This window comes from Carassius carassius, chromosome 44 (genome assembly GCF_963082965.1).
Source record: "Carassius carassius chromosome 44, fCarCar2.1, whole genome shotgun sequence".
Taxonomy (NCBI): Eukaryota; Metazoa; Chordata; class Actinopteri; order Cypriniformes; family Cyprinidae; genus Carassius; species Carassius carassius.
The window spans coordinates 17,653,672-17,668,492 of record NC_081798.1 but is presented as its reverse complement, the minus strand read 5'-3'; the positions used below and the strand labels follow the sequence as shown (position 1 = coordinate 17,668,492).

General features: G+C 36.2%; 2 protein-coding genes and 1 long non-coding RNA gene across 7 annotated transcripts in view; 2 read left to right on the top strand and 1 right to left on the bottom strand.

Annotated features, from left to right (window-relative positions):
• The window catches only part of LOC132126595 (F-box only protein 2-like), a 56,453-nt gene that overhangs the window by 30,856 nt on the left and 10,776 nt on the right, over window positions 1-14,821 (top strand). The window lies entirely within an intron of this gene.
• On the top strand, window positions 1,477-1,696 carry LOC132126359 (uncharacterized). The gene is made up of 2 exons (XR_009427376.1): window positions 1,477-1,564; window positions 1,600-1,696. It is a non-coding gene; the product is annotated as an uncharacterized LOC132126359 (long non-coding RNA).
• On the bottom strand, window positions 4,276-12,989 carry LOC132126225 (PHD finger protein 13-like). Of its 5 annotated transcripts, none has more exons than XM_059537352.1 (5): window positions 12,823-12,989; window positions 12,026-12,066; window positions 10,664-10,765; window positions 7,552-8,239; window positions 4,276-5,298 (listed from the first exon to the last, which is right to left on the bottom strand). In XM_059537352.1, exons 2-5 carry the CDS (start codon window positions 12,062-12,064, stop codon window positions 5,072-5,074), a joined length of 1,056 nt encoding a protein of 351 aa, XP_059393335.1. In that variant the 5' UTR covers window positions 12,065-12,066; window positions 12,823-12,989; the 3' UTR covers window positions 4,276-5,071. The 5 variants fall into 5 exon arrangements, with proteins under 5 accessions (XP_059393335.1, XP_059393337.1, XP_059393336.1 ...); XM_059537354.1 differs by lacking the exon at window positions 12,823-12,989 and adding an exon at window positions 10,341-10,416 and having other exon boundaries at window positions 12,026-12,156; XM_059537353.1 differs by lacking the exon at window positions 12,823-12,989 and having other exon boundaries at window positions 12,026-12,156.

The window sequence follows — 14,821 nt, the reverse complement described above, 5'->3', positions numbered from 1 at the left end:
AAATAAGCCAAGAGTAGACTGGTTTTCCTTTGCTAAAGTAAGGAAACTTTGTTTCCTTTGCTCCTGCATTTCCAATGTGCGCAATGCATGCGTCTTCTATCTTTAGCCTACATGTCTTCCACATCCCACAGTCAGCAGAAGTTAGAAAAAAGTGTTTATTACATTTGAAATCTGGATATTTATCTTACAAAAATGCAGGGATTTGCTCCAGGGGGCCTTTATTCACCCCCCAGAGCGGTGTGAGGGACGTTTTATTACAGATGCGCGCACTTTATTTCACGTCTTCTGAACTGTTGGCAACAAACACCCGCTTACCCCCATTGAAAGGCTTGGAAGAGCAAGAACAGTTTTTATTATAACTTCGATTAGATTTTTCTGAAAGAAGAAATTCAAATACACCTTGGATGTTTTGAGGGTGAGTAGAAGATGGACTAATTTTCATTCTCGGGTGAACCAGCCCTTTAAATGTAATACCAAGAAATCTTAAAAAATAGGCACCACAACTTTTTTCTACAGGATTCATTAGTTCTTCCTTCAATCTGTAGTCCAGCCATATCAAAGATAGTTGCACAGTAATATTCTCCAAATTTAAAATACTTAATGAAGTCAGCAGCATTATATAGTCAGAGGTCCAATGAATCGGAAAAAGGACAGGGTGTTGTTTTTATTTGTTTAGCTTGTCGTTCTTAGCATCTGGATCTTTTGCTTTGATAGCAACTTTCCTCCTGTTCAGTTTTTTCTTAAGTTATACGGACTTGAAATGTCAGCAGCAATGGTGGAAAACTACAATTCCTTTTGGTTATTGAATGTGAGAGTTTAAGCAGAGTATGAAAGCTCTGTTCAGAACAGTATCATTTTATTTAAAGATCCATTATTTCAAATGATCCTGAAATGAACCCACTGAAGCTTTGTGTTCTTTATATGTGCCATGCCCCTTTTAATTTTTCATTGTTTTATTAGTGCTTTTGTCAGCAATTGGGCAGTGCCTGCGTTATGTTCAATTGTAACTGTCTTTCCTGTTGTACCTTTCATCTGTTGGACTATAAGGGAAAAAATACATTTCAACAGCAAATTCATTTTGTTGTTGGAGTATCAACAATAATATTTGCATTTAGAATTGAAAAAAAAAGTCTGAATCTCCCAGATTCTTTGGTCTGTGTTAAATAAATGAACTGCTGACAGGCCATTGAACCATTTTGTATGGAGCCAAAAGAGTCTCAATAAAGATAAATGCACACACTACATTCACATATGCACACATAGGATTCATACATGCACACACATAATTCATAAATACACACACAGGATACACAAATGCGCACAAAATTCACAAATGCACACACAAAATTTAAAAAGCACAGAAGATTCACAAATGCATACAAAATTCAGAAATGCACACAAAATTCAGAAATACACACACAATTCAGAAATGCAAACAACATTTACAAATGCGCTCAATATTCACAAATGCACAGGACAAGATTCAGAAATGTATTTCTGATGCACACACGCATATATCTTGATTTACAAACTGCTTGCGGTCTGTGAACTTCACTGCATTTGTGTGTGAAATTTGAGACTCCCCTGACTTGGCTCAAGTAAATGCCTTTTTTTAAACAGGGAATGATCTGCAACCAATCAGATATCTCCCTTGTTTTAGCCAATCACAAGAATGCACCCCACGTGGGGGATTGTTTACTTATAAGCCAATCAGCGAACGACTCACTTTCCTCAGCGAACAACTCACTTTCCTCACCCACTTTTCGCAGTCGGAGAGTCACTTTCCTCTCGCAGCGGACCACTGACTCTCTCTTCATGTAGGGGACCGAATATTATAATTAAAGTGACTTCTATATTGCATCCAAAAAATATTGAGATATATTTAAATATTCAAAAAGGTGTAATTTTTTTTTACTTTCATTAAAATATTTCAATAAAATGAAATAATTGCCTATTGCAAATTTATGAATCCATGGTTAACTTTTTTTCTGCAGTCACTGGGCTATATGAATTCAGACATTTTTAAATTTATATTTTGTAAAAAATAATAAAAAATAAACCTGAATTGTAATCTAAACATCTGTATTTTCATACAATTTCATAAATAAGTAGGCTATAATATGCCACACCACAGGCATATCGCGCTGTGTGAACGCGTTCATGTGATTGGCTTATAAGTAAACAATCCCCCATGTGGAGTGCGTTCTTGTGATTGGCTAAAAGAAGGGAGATATCTGATTGGTTGCAGATCATTCCCTGTTTAAAAAAAGGCATTTGTGTGTTGAGCCAAGTCAGGGGAGTCTCAAATTTCACACACAAATGCAGTGAAGTTCACAGACCGCAAGCAGTTTGTAAATCAAGATATATGTGTGTGTGCATCAGAAATACATTTCTGAATCTTGTCCTGTGCATTTGTGAATCTTGAGTGCATTTGTAAATTTTGTTTGCATTTCTGAATTTTGTGTGCATTTCTGAATTTTGTATGCATTTGTGAATCTTCTGTGCTTTTTAAATTTTGTGTGTGCATTTGTAAATTTTGTGCGCATTTGTGTATCCTGTGTTTGTATTTATGAATCATGTGTGTGCATGTATGAATCCTGTGTGTGCATATGTGAATGTAGTGTGTGCATTTATCTTTATTGAGACTCTTTTGGCTCCATAATTTTGGCATTGTCTGATTTGTAATCAGTGTTGTTTTACCCTGCACGTTTTAGCATCGTTCATATTCATGTAAATGGCCTCTTCAAGCCACATTTTGCAACTTTGAAAGAAACTGGTGTTACATTCCTATCTAATGCAAAACCTTACAAATGTGTAAATGTAATGTAGTCAACCTGAAGAGTAATTAAAATAAAAAGTGAAGAAAGCTATTTGATTTGAATGATTAAACACATACAGGACAAATCAAAACATTATACTGAATGTGTGTGGAAACAAGTGAATGTAGTGACATTTGTGTACATTCTGAGATTCCCCCAGTAAGGTGATCCATCCGTTCCCTAACCTGTACACACACACAAACCTTGTAGCTCCCATGAATTGTTATTAAAATCATCTCTTTATTTACAACGGTTTACAAGAAGTTTCACAGAAACATCACTCTTTCTTTTCATTAGACTCAGCGTAACAAAAATGTACAGAACAATTTTCCATGATCCCTTGATAAATGGTTTAAAAAAGAAAGCATCAACATAATTCAATTTACAAGTGACACACTTTTTCCCCACGGTGCAGTGAAACGCTAGCTTGTTCAATAAAGGCCAACAAATGACATCTTCCCTAAATGTCCTTTGAGAGGAAGACAAAATGTTTCCAAAGTAAGAGTTTAGGGATATCCAGTTTTAATATGCATCCAAAAAAAAAATGTCAAGTGACTCATCTGACAATAACTGCTAATGATTTTAGAAATGATCAGTTATTTTCATGAACTGTCAGCGTTACTGGTTTTTTATATATATATATCACATCAAAGGCTAAGGGGTATACTTTGGATATATGGACCAAATTTGTATGGCTAAATCTAAAAATTGTAAAAGTTTTATGGTATTAAAGGGGCCAAATTATTTATCTTCCCTGAAGTGTTTATCTCCTCTTTTAGAAAAGTACATTCTGAAGATGAAAACAAACTCACATGATTTATAATTTTTTTTTTACAAAATGTCATCAAGAAACAAACTAATGCTTTCTGTGATGGGAGTGGACCAGCTGATAGGACACAAATCACACATTTTTATTTGAGCATCCCTATGAGCATGAAAACAGACTCATCGATAATTAACCATGTTAAACCGGTCACAGGGGTTAACAAGAACTACACCCTTATGAAAGATTCCTCCGAATGCAAGCTCTGCCAACAAGTTTTGAAAACCTAAGCTTTGTAGATCAAATAATACTAGTAGTGTTTTCAATGTAAATATTTCAGAATATGCAAGAAAAAAAAAAAAAGTTCCCCTTTGGAAGTACAGTGAATCTCAAAAAACCTGACCAGAACATGGCCAAGAAATATTTTACCACAAAAATTGCATTGTTACTATTTTCATGACAACATAAAAAAGGCTAACCTCATTCTTACAGTAATGACAATATAAATAGAACCACCACTAAGAATGAAGAGAAAGAGAGAGAGAGTTAGTTAAATATATTTTAATAATACTATATTAACTAAATTTATAAATGTTGGGGAAAAATGTGACCTGGATATGTTTTTGTGAGATTCTGAGATTCACCCGGTAGGTCGTTCCATCCCTTCCCTAACCTGTAACAACGATCACATAATTTACATAATTAAAATATTAAACGTCTACTTTGTGGGAAGCATGACAAAAATATCCTTAAAACATTACAAAATGCAAGTAAAAGGTTTCTTGTTCAATGAAGGGCAGAAAATGCAAAAAAACTCTGAATTTCTAAATCAAGAAAAAGAAATGACACATATAGTCTCTAGTTACCACCAATTTGTTAGCAAAAACAATAACAAAAAATTAAAGAAATGCTACTACTAATAATAATGTAGTAAAGAACCATTTCTGATATTTCACTCGAAATCATCAGTGATTGCTGATGAAAACTTTGCTCAACATTTAACAATCAGAACTCTTTCGCTCATCCACATTTTGGGGTCTCTGAAAAGATCCACACAAAATGATAAGTCTAAACACCTTGAACACTAATATCTTATGGTTATTTCATATAATATACATACTTTTGAAAGCTATGGGTACAAAAAGGGAATCTCTAGCTACCCCTTTGTTTTTAAAAAAAGTGCAATCCGACACCCCAGTCCCTTCTTTCCAGCACAACTCCGATTGTGGATAACCTTCAGCTGCGTACCGTCACAACTCCAACTGTCTGTCTGTCCAGCAGAAATCTGCTCCAGTTAATGCATCATCCTAGTATTGATTGCCTGACGCAAACATTTAGGAAATTGAGAAATATTAAAAACAGGAACAAAAAAATGTGATGCAAGCAGGTCACTGAGCCCTTCCTCCTCTGAGCTCATTGAGTCTTGTCTTCAAGAAGACAATTTTACGAGTTTCTGTACATGTGGACGGGAAGAACGAGAAGAGCGGCATCAGTCGAGGAGGTGTTTTCGAGAGCCCATTCGTGAGCGATTGGAGCGCCGAATGTCAAACTTTGAGTCTTTGCACTGCTGGCAGATGTACGTCTCGGGAACATTGGATTTGCGGATTTTGGCACATGAGAGGTGGATCCAGGTGTTGCATTGGTTGCATTCGATCATTGCCCTCCCGGCGAACGGCTTCATGCAGAAACATGTCACTAGGTCCCAGGAGTCATCATCTGCAAAGAGAAAGATGGTAAATTCAACTAAATATACAACTGCAATCTACTTTTGACAATGACATACTCCAAAATCAAAGGCCCCGATATACTTCAAGAGAACACACTGAGGTGACGAGATTTCAAACAAAATCTGCTATATATATATATATATATATATATATATATATATATGTATGTGTATGTGTATATATATATATATATATGTGTTTATATATATACATATACACACACACAAACACACATATACATACACACAAACACACAAATACATACATTTTTATATATATATATATATATATATATATACTCACCGGCCACTTTATTAGGAACACCTTTTCAATTGCTTGCTAATCAGCCAATCATATGACAGAAACTTTTCACACACAACCATCTCTAGGGTTTACAGAGAATGGTCCGAAAAAGAGAAATTATCTAGCGAGCGGCAGTTGTGTGGACGAAAATGCCTTGTTGATATCAGAGGAGCATGGGCAGACTGGTTAGAGATGATAGAGAAAGGCAACAGTAACTAATAACCACTCGTTACAATCAAGATATGCAGAATGCCATCTCTGAGTGCACAACACATCGAACCCTGAAGCAGATGAGCTACAGCAGCAGAAGACCACATCGGGTGCTGCTCCTGTCAGCTAAGAACAGGAAACAGAGGCTACAATTCAAACAGGCTCACCAAAACTAGACAATAGAAGATTGGAAAAACGTTGCCTGTTCTGATGAGTCTTGATTTCCGCAACATTTAGATAATAGGGTCAGAATTTGGCGTAAAGAACATGAAATTATGGATCCATCCTGCCTTGTCTCAATGGTTCAGGCTGGTGGTGATGGTGTTATGGTTTAGGGGATATTTTCTTGGCACACTTTGGGTCCCTTAGCACTAATTCAGCATCGTTTAAACACCCCAGCCTACCTGAGTATTGTTGCTGACCATGTCCATCTCTTTATGACTACAGTGCACCCATCTTCTGATGGCTACTTCCAGCAGGATAATGCACCATGTCACAAAGCTCAAATCATCTCAGACTGGATTCTTGAAGATGACAATGAGTTCACTTTACTCAAATGGCCTCCACAGTCACCAGATCTCAATCCAGTAGAGCAGCTTTGGGATGTAGTGGAGCAGTAGATTCGCATCATGGATGTGAAGCCGACAAATCTGCAGCAACTGCGTGATGTTATCATGTAAGTATGGATCAAAATCTCTGAAGAATGTTTCCAACACCTTGTTGAATCTATGCCATGAAGAATTAAGGCAGTTCTGTAGGTAAAAGGGGGTCTAACCCGGTATTAGCAAGGTGTACCTAATAAAGTGGCCAGTGAGTGGATATATATTTCATGGCCTAACTTTAAAACTTTACAGAAAAGTTGGCTCCGGCTGGTAAACACCTTCAAACTACCACTGGTATGGACCTCTGTTTCTGCCAATAATAAAAATAAAGGTAATAAACTTTATAAATTTTATTACTTTATTTAAAAAATAAACTTTTTTTCCTCACAATTCTGACTTTATCTTGCAATGCCAAGACTCTTTGCAGATGATTACTTTCATATTTCATATTTTAGACTTTTTTATAATACACAATTGCAACTTTATATCTTGCACTTCTGAGAAAAAAAAGATGTAAACTAACCCTTGCGCAAAAAAAAAAGTCAGAATTATACGATAAAGTCAAAATTACCTTTATTAAAATTTTCTGAAGAAAACAACTGCGAGATGTCAACTAACAACTCAATTGCGTTTAACTCATAATTCTGATTTTAAAAAGTTTATATAAATGACAAACTTGAGATATAAACTCGCAATTTTGAGAAAAATATTACAATTACTTTATTAATATTTTTAGTATTATAATTTTATGTCATGGCAGAAACAACCTGCCAGACAAAACAGCTTGCTTAATCAAATTTTACGGAAAAGTTTGCTTCAGTTGTTAAACAGTTCAAATTACCAACGGTTGTGCCAATGAATAGGACAAAAACATTTTTTTATGTTGATTATGAATTTTTCCACACAATTCTGACTTTTTTTTTCTCAAAACTGCAAAACTGTTTGCAGATGATGACTCCTAGGACTTTGACTTTATTATACGCGACTTTATATCTAAATATATATATATATATATCTAAAAATTGCAAGATGTAAACTTTGTGCAAAAAAGGTCAAACTTGTGAGATTAAACGAGAAAAAACGTAACGTCTCCATTAACATATTTGGGTCTGAAACATCCAGCTTACCTGAATCCACCATGATGTCCTCATCATCCCCCGATCCGTCCTCATCTCTAAACACCACCTGTTTGCCCTGACGGACTACAGTCCTTTTACCAGAAAAACCTTCGACCTTCAAGACTTCTGCCTCTTCTTCCAGTTTTAAGTGGTTCTCGACATCCTCTGACTTTGGACTTGAACTTTTAGAACCGTTCCAGCAAGGACGGCAAACATCAGACTCCTCTTTGCACGTTGCAGTACCCGGTGAATTCAAGGCAGGCTTTGAACTTGTGCCAGGGCGCATAGGTTGGCTGCTACCCATGCCGTCATTGGGTACAGGGATGCTGAGGTAATCTTCTGGTTCTTCTTTGATGGTACATCCATAAGTAGAAATCTCACCTTCCGCACTAGGAGGAGAAAATGGGGCGAAAGATCTCAAATACTCATCCTTGCTTTTCTTCAACTTCTTCTTCTTTTTCACTTTATCTGCCTTTGTTCGACCCTCCAGAAGAAGACCTGCTGATTTCGGATGCTTCTGAGGCTTGGAATCCTCGCTCGTGGGTCTCTTGAGTCCAGCAAAGCTCTTGCGGTTTTTGGGTGGGGGCTCATCTGGAGACGAGAGGCCGCAGCCCAGCCTCTGGTTCTCCCATCCGTCGCTGTCTGCAGTGCTGCCGGTGCTGTTGGGAGGACTAGAGCTGTTCCTCATGTGCGCCTCCTGTGGACAGCAATTGAAAACACTGATTTAACCACCATTTCACTGAATTTCTTGAATTAAGGCAACGGTCTGAGGTCTGAACTCTGAAGATGAACAAACAGCGACCGAATAACTTCACCTCATGTTTCAAGAAGACTTATGGTGAAATAAATAAATGGAAAATCATCCACACCCACGAACCCTGCTGGTTATGTTGCAATATTTATAATGATAAGAAATGCAGACCACACTGGTGCAAGATGAAAATGCCTATTTACAATAAATGAAGGAACATTTCACATTTTGCAGTACGATAAAGTCTAAATAGAAAATACAGTGCCTTGCAAACCTGAATCATTAATAAATGCGTTGAATAAAGGTACAGTATAAAATTGAAAATGTGTAATTTTGGGAGTCTGATAAAGGCTAAAATGTAAGAACATGTAATAATGAAAATTCCCAGAAATCGTTTATTAGATCAATGAAAAGTTCAGTGACAGGAAGCACTAAGCACCAAGCGGTTAACTGAATCACCAAGTAAGAAACATAATTATCAGTATTTAAAGAACGTAAACACCAGCACAATGACTGGTGGTAAAAAAAAAAGTGACTATCACAAACCAGGGTAAGAGAAGCAAAGTGCCAAGCAAAGCTCTTGTAGAGTCACTCCTAAAATTAAGAGCTACCACCTAAGAGAAACAAATGGTCCTTGGAAATGCAAGCATTTGCACACTGAAACCGCTCTCTGTAAAAAAAAATAGGCACACAAATGTCAGGTTTATGAACTTCCACTGTATGTCCAGAGAACTTAAAACCTCCCCCTAATTTTGCTGTCAAGCCATAATCAGATTTTTGGTCACAAATAATGAAAAGCATGGGCTCACGGGTCCATCTCTTTCTACCCTTACTTTTGTTTATACCCTCATTTACTGTTTGTTTCCTTGTTATTAAAGCCATCATTATTTGTGCACTATGAAGGGCTATGTCTCCTTTGTGCTGAGAAGCCTGCGGAAACAAAGCAAGTAGTAAGCAAATAAATAATAATGTAAAACTGATTTAGAGGAACTACATAATGATCTTTCTGAAAACAAACTTTATATAAGCTGAAAGGATGTGAAAACACATAATATTAAATCACAATCTACTCCAAAACATAGTGAGCTGCCTACATGGACATCATTTTAGACAAAAGGCTTCTGTTGATGTGAACTGTTCTGAGAATAAGATCGTTTTACAAAGAATGCACTCCCAGAATGCAATGCAACAAGCTCAAAGAAAATTCTATGAAAATGGCAGACCAAAAGCCTACAGTAGGATATTTCTATTAGATATTGCCTACTTCCAAGCATAAAGTTTCTGGACGTGAAATGCTCAGATGATGATATGTAAACCAAATGCACAACTGCACCCAAAAAAAAAAAAAAAAAAAAAAGGTTTTATTCCATTACAATTAAATTAACATTGAACTGATTTAAGCAGAGGAGCAAAACCATTATTTGATCTGAAATTGTTTTATAATTAATTAACTTATAGATATTGAACTGAATCAACACTGAACTACTGTAACTTGAAATCAATAATGACACTATTGTCTTTTTGGAGTTGTTTTACACCTGAATTTGCCTCATATTTAATGACATTTCTATCAATTATGTTAATTTCCAGTAAAGCACCTTTGAAACAATCTGCAGTGTACACAGTGTTATATAAATAAAGTTGACGTGTATGTATATATATATATATATATATATATATATATATATATATATATATATATATATATATATAGGGTAAAATAGTAAGTTTTGGGTACCAAATAATAGGTGCAGAGGAATGATGATAGTCAACTTTATTTGAGAGTTGAGTGTCCCATGGACTGTTTGTTAGCAGACAGGTTGTTTCCTTTGAAGGCAGCACCCTATGAAGACAACACACTGGGTTTTGGAACATTTGGGGCTGCAACAGATTCCTCGAGTTAGCCTCCATCCAATTTGAAGGATCCATTAAAGGGAAGACCTGATACTGAAATGTTTGTGGATGCATACACACTTCTGTTGTGAAGAATGGCACTTAGAGACAAAGTCTGGGATGAGAATGGAGGAGACTGGAGTGGCCCTCTTACCCTGGGAGGGAGGGCTGAGGTTTTTTTGGAGGGGGGATGTCTCTCAGCGGCCATGACATAAGAGCCACCACCATTTCTGTGGATCAAACAAGAGCATCAGCAGCAAAGCAGCTCATAAGAGGTGTGCCATGTACACCCAATGCGCACTGCCACGGATAGGAACCTCTGGAGGACAAAGTGTCACATCGTTGAATGATCTTGAGGAAAGCAAGGCCACTTCACCCTGCAACACTGACAGCACTTTCTATCAAATGTACAAGCACAGTGAGTAGCATTTTTACCACAATCACCTCTTAGTTACATAAAGACAAGATCATACTCACCTCCTGTGGATAAGGAATATAACCGGCATATGCGAGCACAAAAGTGCAGAACTTGTTGAAATCTTCCACTGTCCGTTTCCGCTTAAATGTTGAACTGTAGCCCTGCAATAAAAACACGTCAATAATTACACAAATCTTTCAAAGTGACTATTTTTATCTATTTAGTGCCTTGAGTTTAAAAGGTTAAATCAGTGTTTCATTCTTGTGAAAATGATTAAAGCCACTTTAACATTTGATTTGACCAAACTGGAGTGCCATTTGTTGTTAAGCAAATCAGAAATTAAGCAATGTGTGCCTCATTAAATCACTAATGAACTTCATGTCATTTTAAACCAAGGTTAAAGTATTAAAGTGTAAACTATGGACCAAAACTAATCAGGATTACATTACATTCTGCACCACTTAATGTCACTGTGGATTAAAAAAACAAACAGTGACTGCTTCCAAACAGGTAGTCCCACCCCTAGCACATGCCATTGGTTGAGTCACTGTTGTTATCCTGGATTGGTCACAATGCTCAAACAAACACAGTCATGGTTTGAGAGCATTACAGAGTTTTAAGTGATTATAGGAGAATCAACACAGAACAATTTACTTTTTGTAAAACCGTTTAACAGTCGGGTTCCAGAAGTTAAAATCCCATTCATTTTTTTTTTCCATAGGGAAACTGATTTTCACCAATAACTTATAAAGCTTTAAAGACAGACAAACTTTGTTACAAGACTGTTAATCAATGGTATGTGTTTATATTGAAGCCATTAGCCTGCAATGGTTATACTTAAATCAACAGTTTTATATTTCTCCATAGATATTCCACTCGTTTGTTCGTTTATATATATATATACGACTGCGCATGCGCGGACATTGCTTTACTCTTCCACTCTCCGGTTTGCAAAGCAGAGGCTAGAGATTTAGAAGAGAATTATATATATACACATTTTTTTTTTTACCATTTGTGTATGTGAAAAAAAAAACGTATTTATATATAATTCTCTTCTAAATCTCTAGCCTCTGCTTTACTTTGCAAACCGGAGAGTGGAAGAGTAAAGCAATGTCCGCGCATGCGCAGTCGCACACTTGCTCTGTCAACTGTGCAAATGTTCGACATATCAAAGACAATAGAGACTTTGGACATATTAACACCAACGAGCAAAACGACACAGCACCGTCATTCAATTACACCATAGACACCAATGCAAATTCGCCTGATATACTTAAACACCATTTGGTTCGACAAATCTACGTTTGATGTAAACGTGTTTTAAATAACGTCATGCAGAAAAACACTGTAAATACACAAACAAAATCTAAAATCACAATAGAAACTGTCATAACTGGGTACAAAATTAAAAATCTTTTTACCTGTGTGTCAAATGGACAAGTCGTCGAGCTGTTGTCCATTTCTAAAACGAAAAGAAAAATCTGTTTTAGTTCACGATCACATTATCTAAGTTACCACATTCTACTCACATAATCGCAGATATAACACACACACACACACACACACACACATACATATATGTGTGTGTGTGTGTGTGTGTGTGTGTGTTACATGCAAACTACAATTAAATAGAGTAACTGTTTCTTGTTTTGATGCATATTGTACATTATACTAGTTATAATACCATCTTAGTTAAACCAAAGAGTTATTCAAAAACATTAGAACAGCTGTTCAGTTCAAACAGTCATTACATAGAATAACCAAGTCAGACAAATTAAAGTTTTAAAAAGGGATTTATGAAATTATATAAAGCATAGAATCACGTCACGTATCTCCAAACCTAAACAAACTGCAAAAACACATATAACTCTTCTGACTACTTTATATATTCATTTTCATATACGTGACTTAACTTTATTAAAAGGTTCATTATGTTTCCGAATCAATTTATTAAAGAAACTACGATTTTTGATAGGCAGTCCTCGAGCTCTGTTAGCCAGCTAGCAACTAACGTTACAGACTTGATCTATTGTGTTTAATAACACTATATAATTCATAACACATCAATATCCGTGACTACACAACTAAATCGAACTGTAATGTATTTAAACAAAATGTATCCACCTTTTTTCCTCCCCTGCAGGAACTTGCTAATTGGCTAGCCGTCACGCTAACATCGTTATGACTGACGTGTCTATCGTGTTTTATTCACGTTTACCTGCAGCTGAAACACGAACAGTGGACCACGCGACGGTAAAAAAGGCAGATAGTTATCCTGGATCGAAAAACAGGCGATGACAGTGGCAGGAAAGATTGAGAACAGTGATGATATATGTCCGAATGTGATGAAGAAGTGATGGGTGAAACCCAGACAGACAGATCTGCTCATCTGCCAAAATAAAAGTCCTGATCGCATTCATAAGGATTGCCCATCTATTGGTCAGTTTAAAGGCCAGAAATATGATACACACGTAAAACGTGCATTATACACTTAGAGAGGCATTAGATAAATAAATAAATACATAAAAATCCAATTACATGCAAATCAAATTACTTATGAAAGTTATAGATAATAAATAGGGACACCCAATCTGAGCAAATACAGAAGAAGAAAAAAAACATTTATATACAGTACAGACCAAAAGTTTGGACACACCTTCTCATTCAAAGAGTTTTCTTTATTTTCATGACTATGAAAATTGTAGAGTCACACTGAAGGCATCAAAACTATGAATTAACACATGTGGAATTATATACATAACAAAAAATTGTAAAACAACTGAAAATATGTCATATTATAGGTTCTTCCAAGTAGCCACCTTTTGCTTTGATTACTGCTTTGCACACTCTTGGCATTCTCTTGATGAGCTTCAAGAGGTAGTCACCTGAAATGGTTTTCACTTCACAGGTGTGCCCTGTCAGGTTTAATAAGTGTGATTTCTTGCCTTATAAATGGGGTTGGGACCATCAGTTGTGTTGTGCTCAAACGATAGATATCCAGATTAAATTAAGTAAAGATGAAGCCAAGACTATCATAAAGGTGCATACAAAAAATATATGGCAGGAATACTGGGATATTAATGATACAGGAAGACAGTTTTATAATATACAAAGTAAAGTTGGTGAAGGAAGAGAAATAGGTAGAAATCGGAGGGAGAATACAGTTATTACTCATCTTAGAATAGGGCATACAGGACTTAATAAAACTCTGCAATTAATAGGCAAACATATAAATGGTTTATGTATACATTGTAATCAACCTGAAACCGTAAAACATGTAATAATATAATGTTATGCATATGAAAATGAGAGAATAATATTGAAAGAGGTATGTGAAAAATATCAAATTAAATTTACATTGGAAAATATACTTGGAAAAGCACTAAGGGAAACACATGTACAGTTCATCTCATATCTTAAAGAAATAGGTATACTAGAAAGAATATAAAGGGTGAATTATTATTATTATATTGTGTTTTTTTTTTGTTTGTTTTTTTATTATATAGACTACTGTTCCACACTCCAGTCCAGCAGGTGGCGGTAAAGCACCTTTCAGCTGGTTTGCCAACCGCCAAAAAACGCTTAAGAAGAAGAAGTTGCGTTGTGCTGGATGAAGCTCAATGAAACTTCTATTGCAGGTATGATAAATAATGATGATGTATGTGGGATGATAGAGTAGGGTTCAACAAGGAAACCTAGTTAATGGTCCATTTGTGAAAGAAGGAAGAGGAAATAGTTTTAGACATCAGACTTAACAATCAAGGTTAATTTGCCATCCAACACAGTAGGTGGCGATAATGCTCCTTTGGAGTTAATCGCCATTAAACAAGAAGTTGTGTTGTGCAGAAGTCAGGTGGATACACAGCTTGATAGTCCTACTGAATAGACTGTTAGAATTTGTATTATGGCAAGAAAAAAACAGCTAAGTACAGGAAAACGAGTGGCCATCATTACTTTAAGAAATGAAGGTCAGTCAGTCTGAAAAATTGGGATAACTTTGAAAATGTCGCCAAGTGCAGTCACAAAAACCATCAAGCACTACAAAGAAACTCGTTCACATGCGGACCGCCCCAGGAAAGGAAGACCAAGAGTCACCTCTGCTGCAGAGGATAAGTTCATCCGAGTCACCAGCCTCAGAAATCACAGGTTAACCGCAGCTCAGATTAGAGACCAGGTCAATGGCACACGGAGTTCTAGCAGCAGGCACCTCTCTAGAA

Coding starts and splice junctions, on each gene's coding strand:
- LOC132126225 (XM_059537352.1), bottom strand. CDS start 12,064: ATGGACAACAGCTCGACGACTTGTCCATTTGACACACAG. Junction 10,766..12,025: donor CTTGTCCATTTGACACACAG/GTAAAAAGATTT, acceptor TTTTTATTGCAG/GGCTACAGTTCAACATTTAA. Junction 5,299..7,551: donor GGACATCATGGTGGATTCAG/GTAAGCTGGATG, acceptor TTCTCTTTGCAG/ATGATGACTCCTGGGACCTA.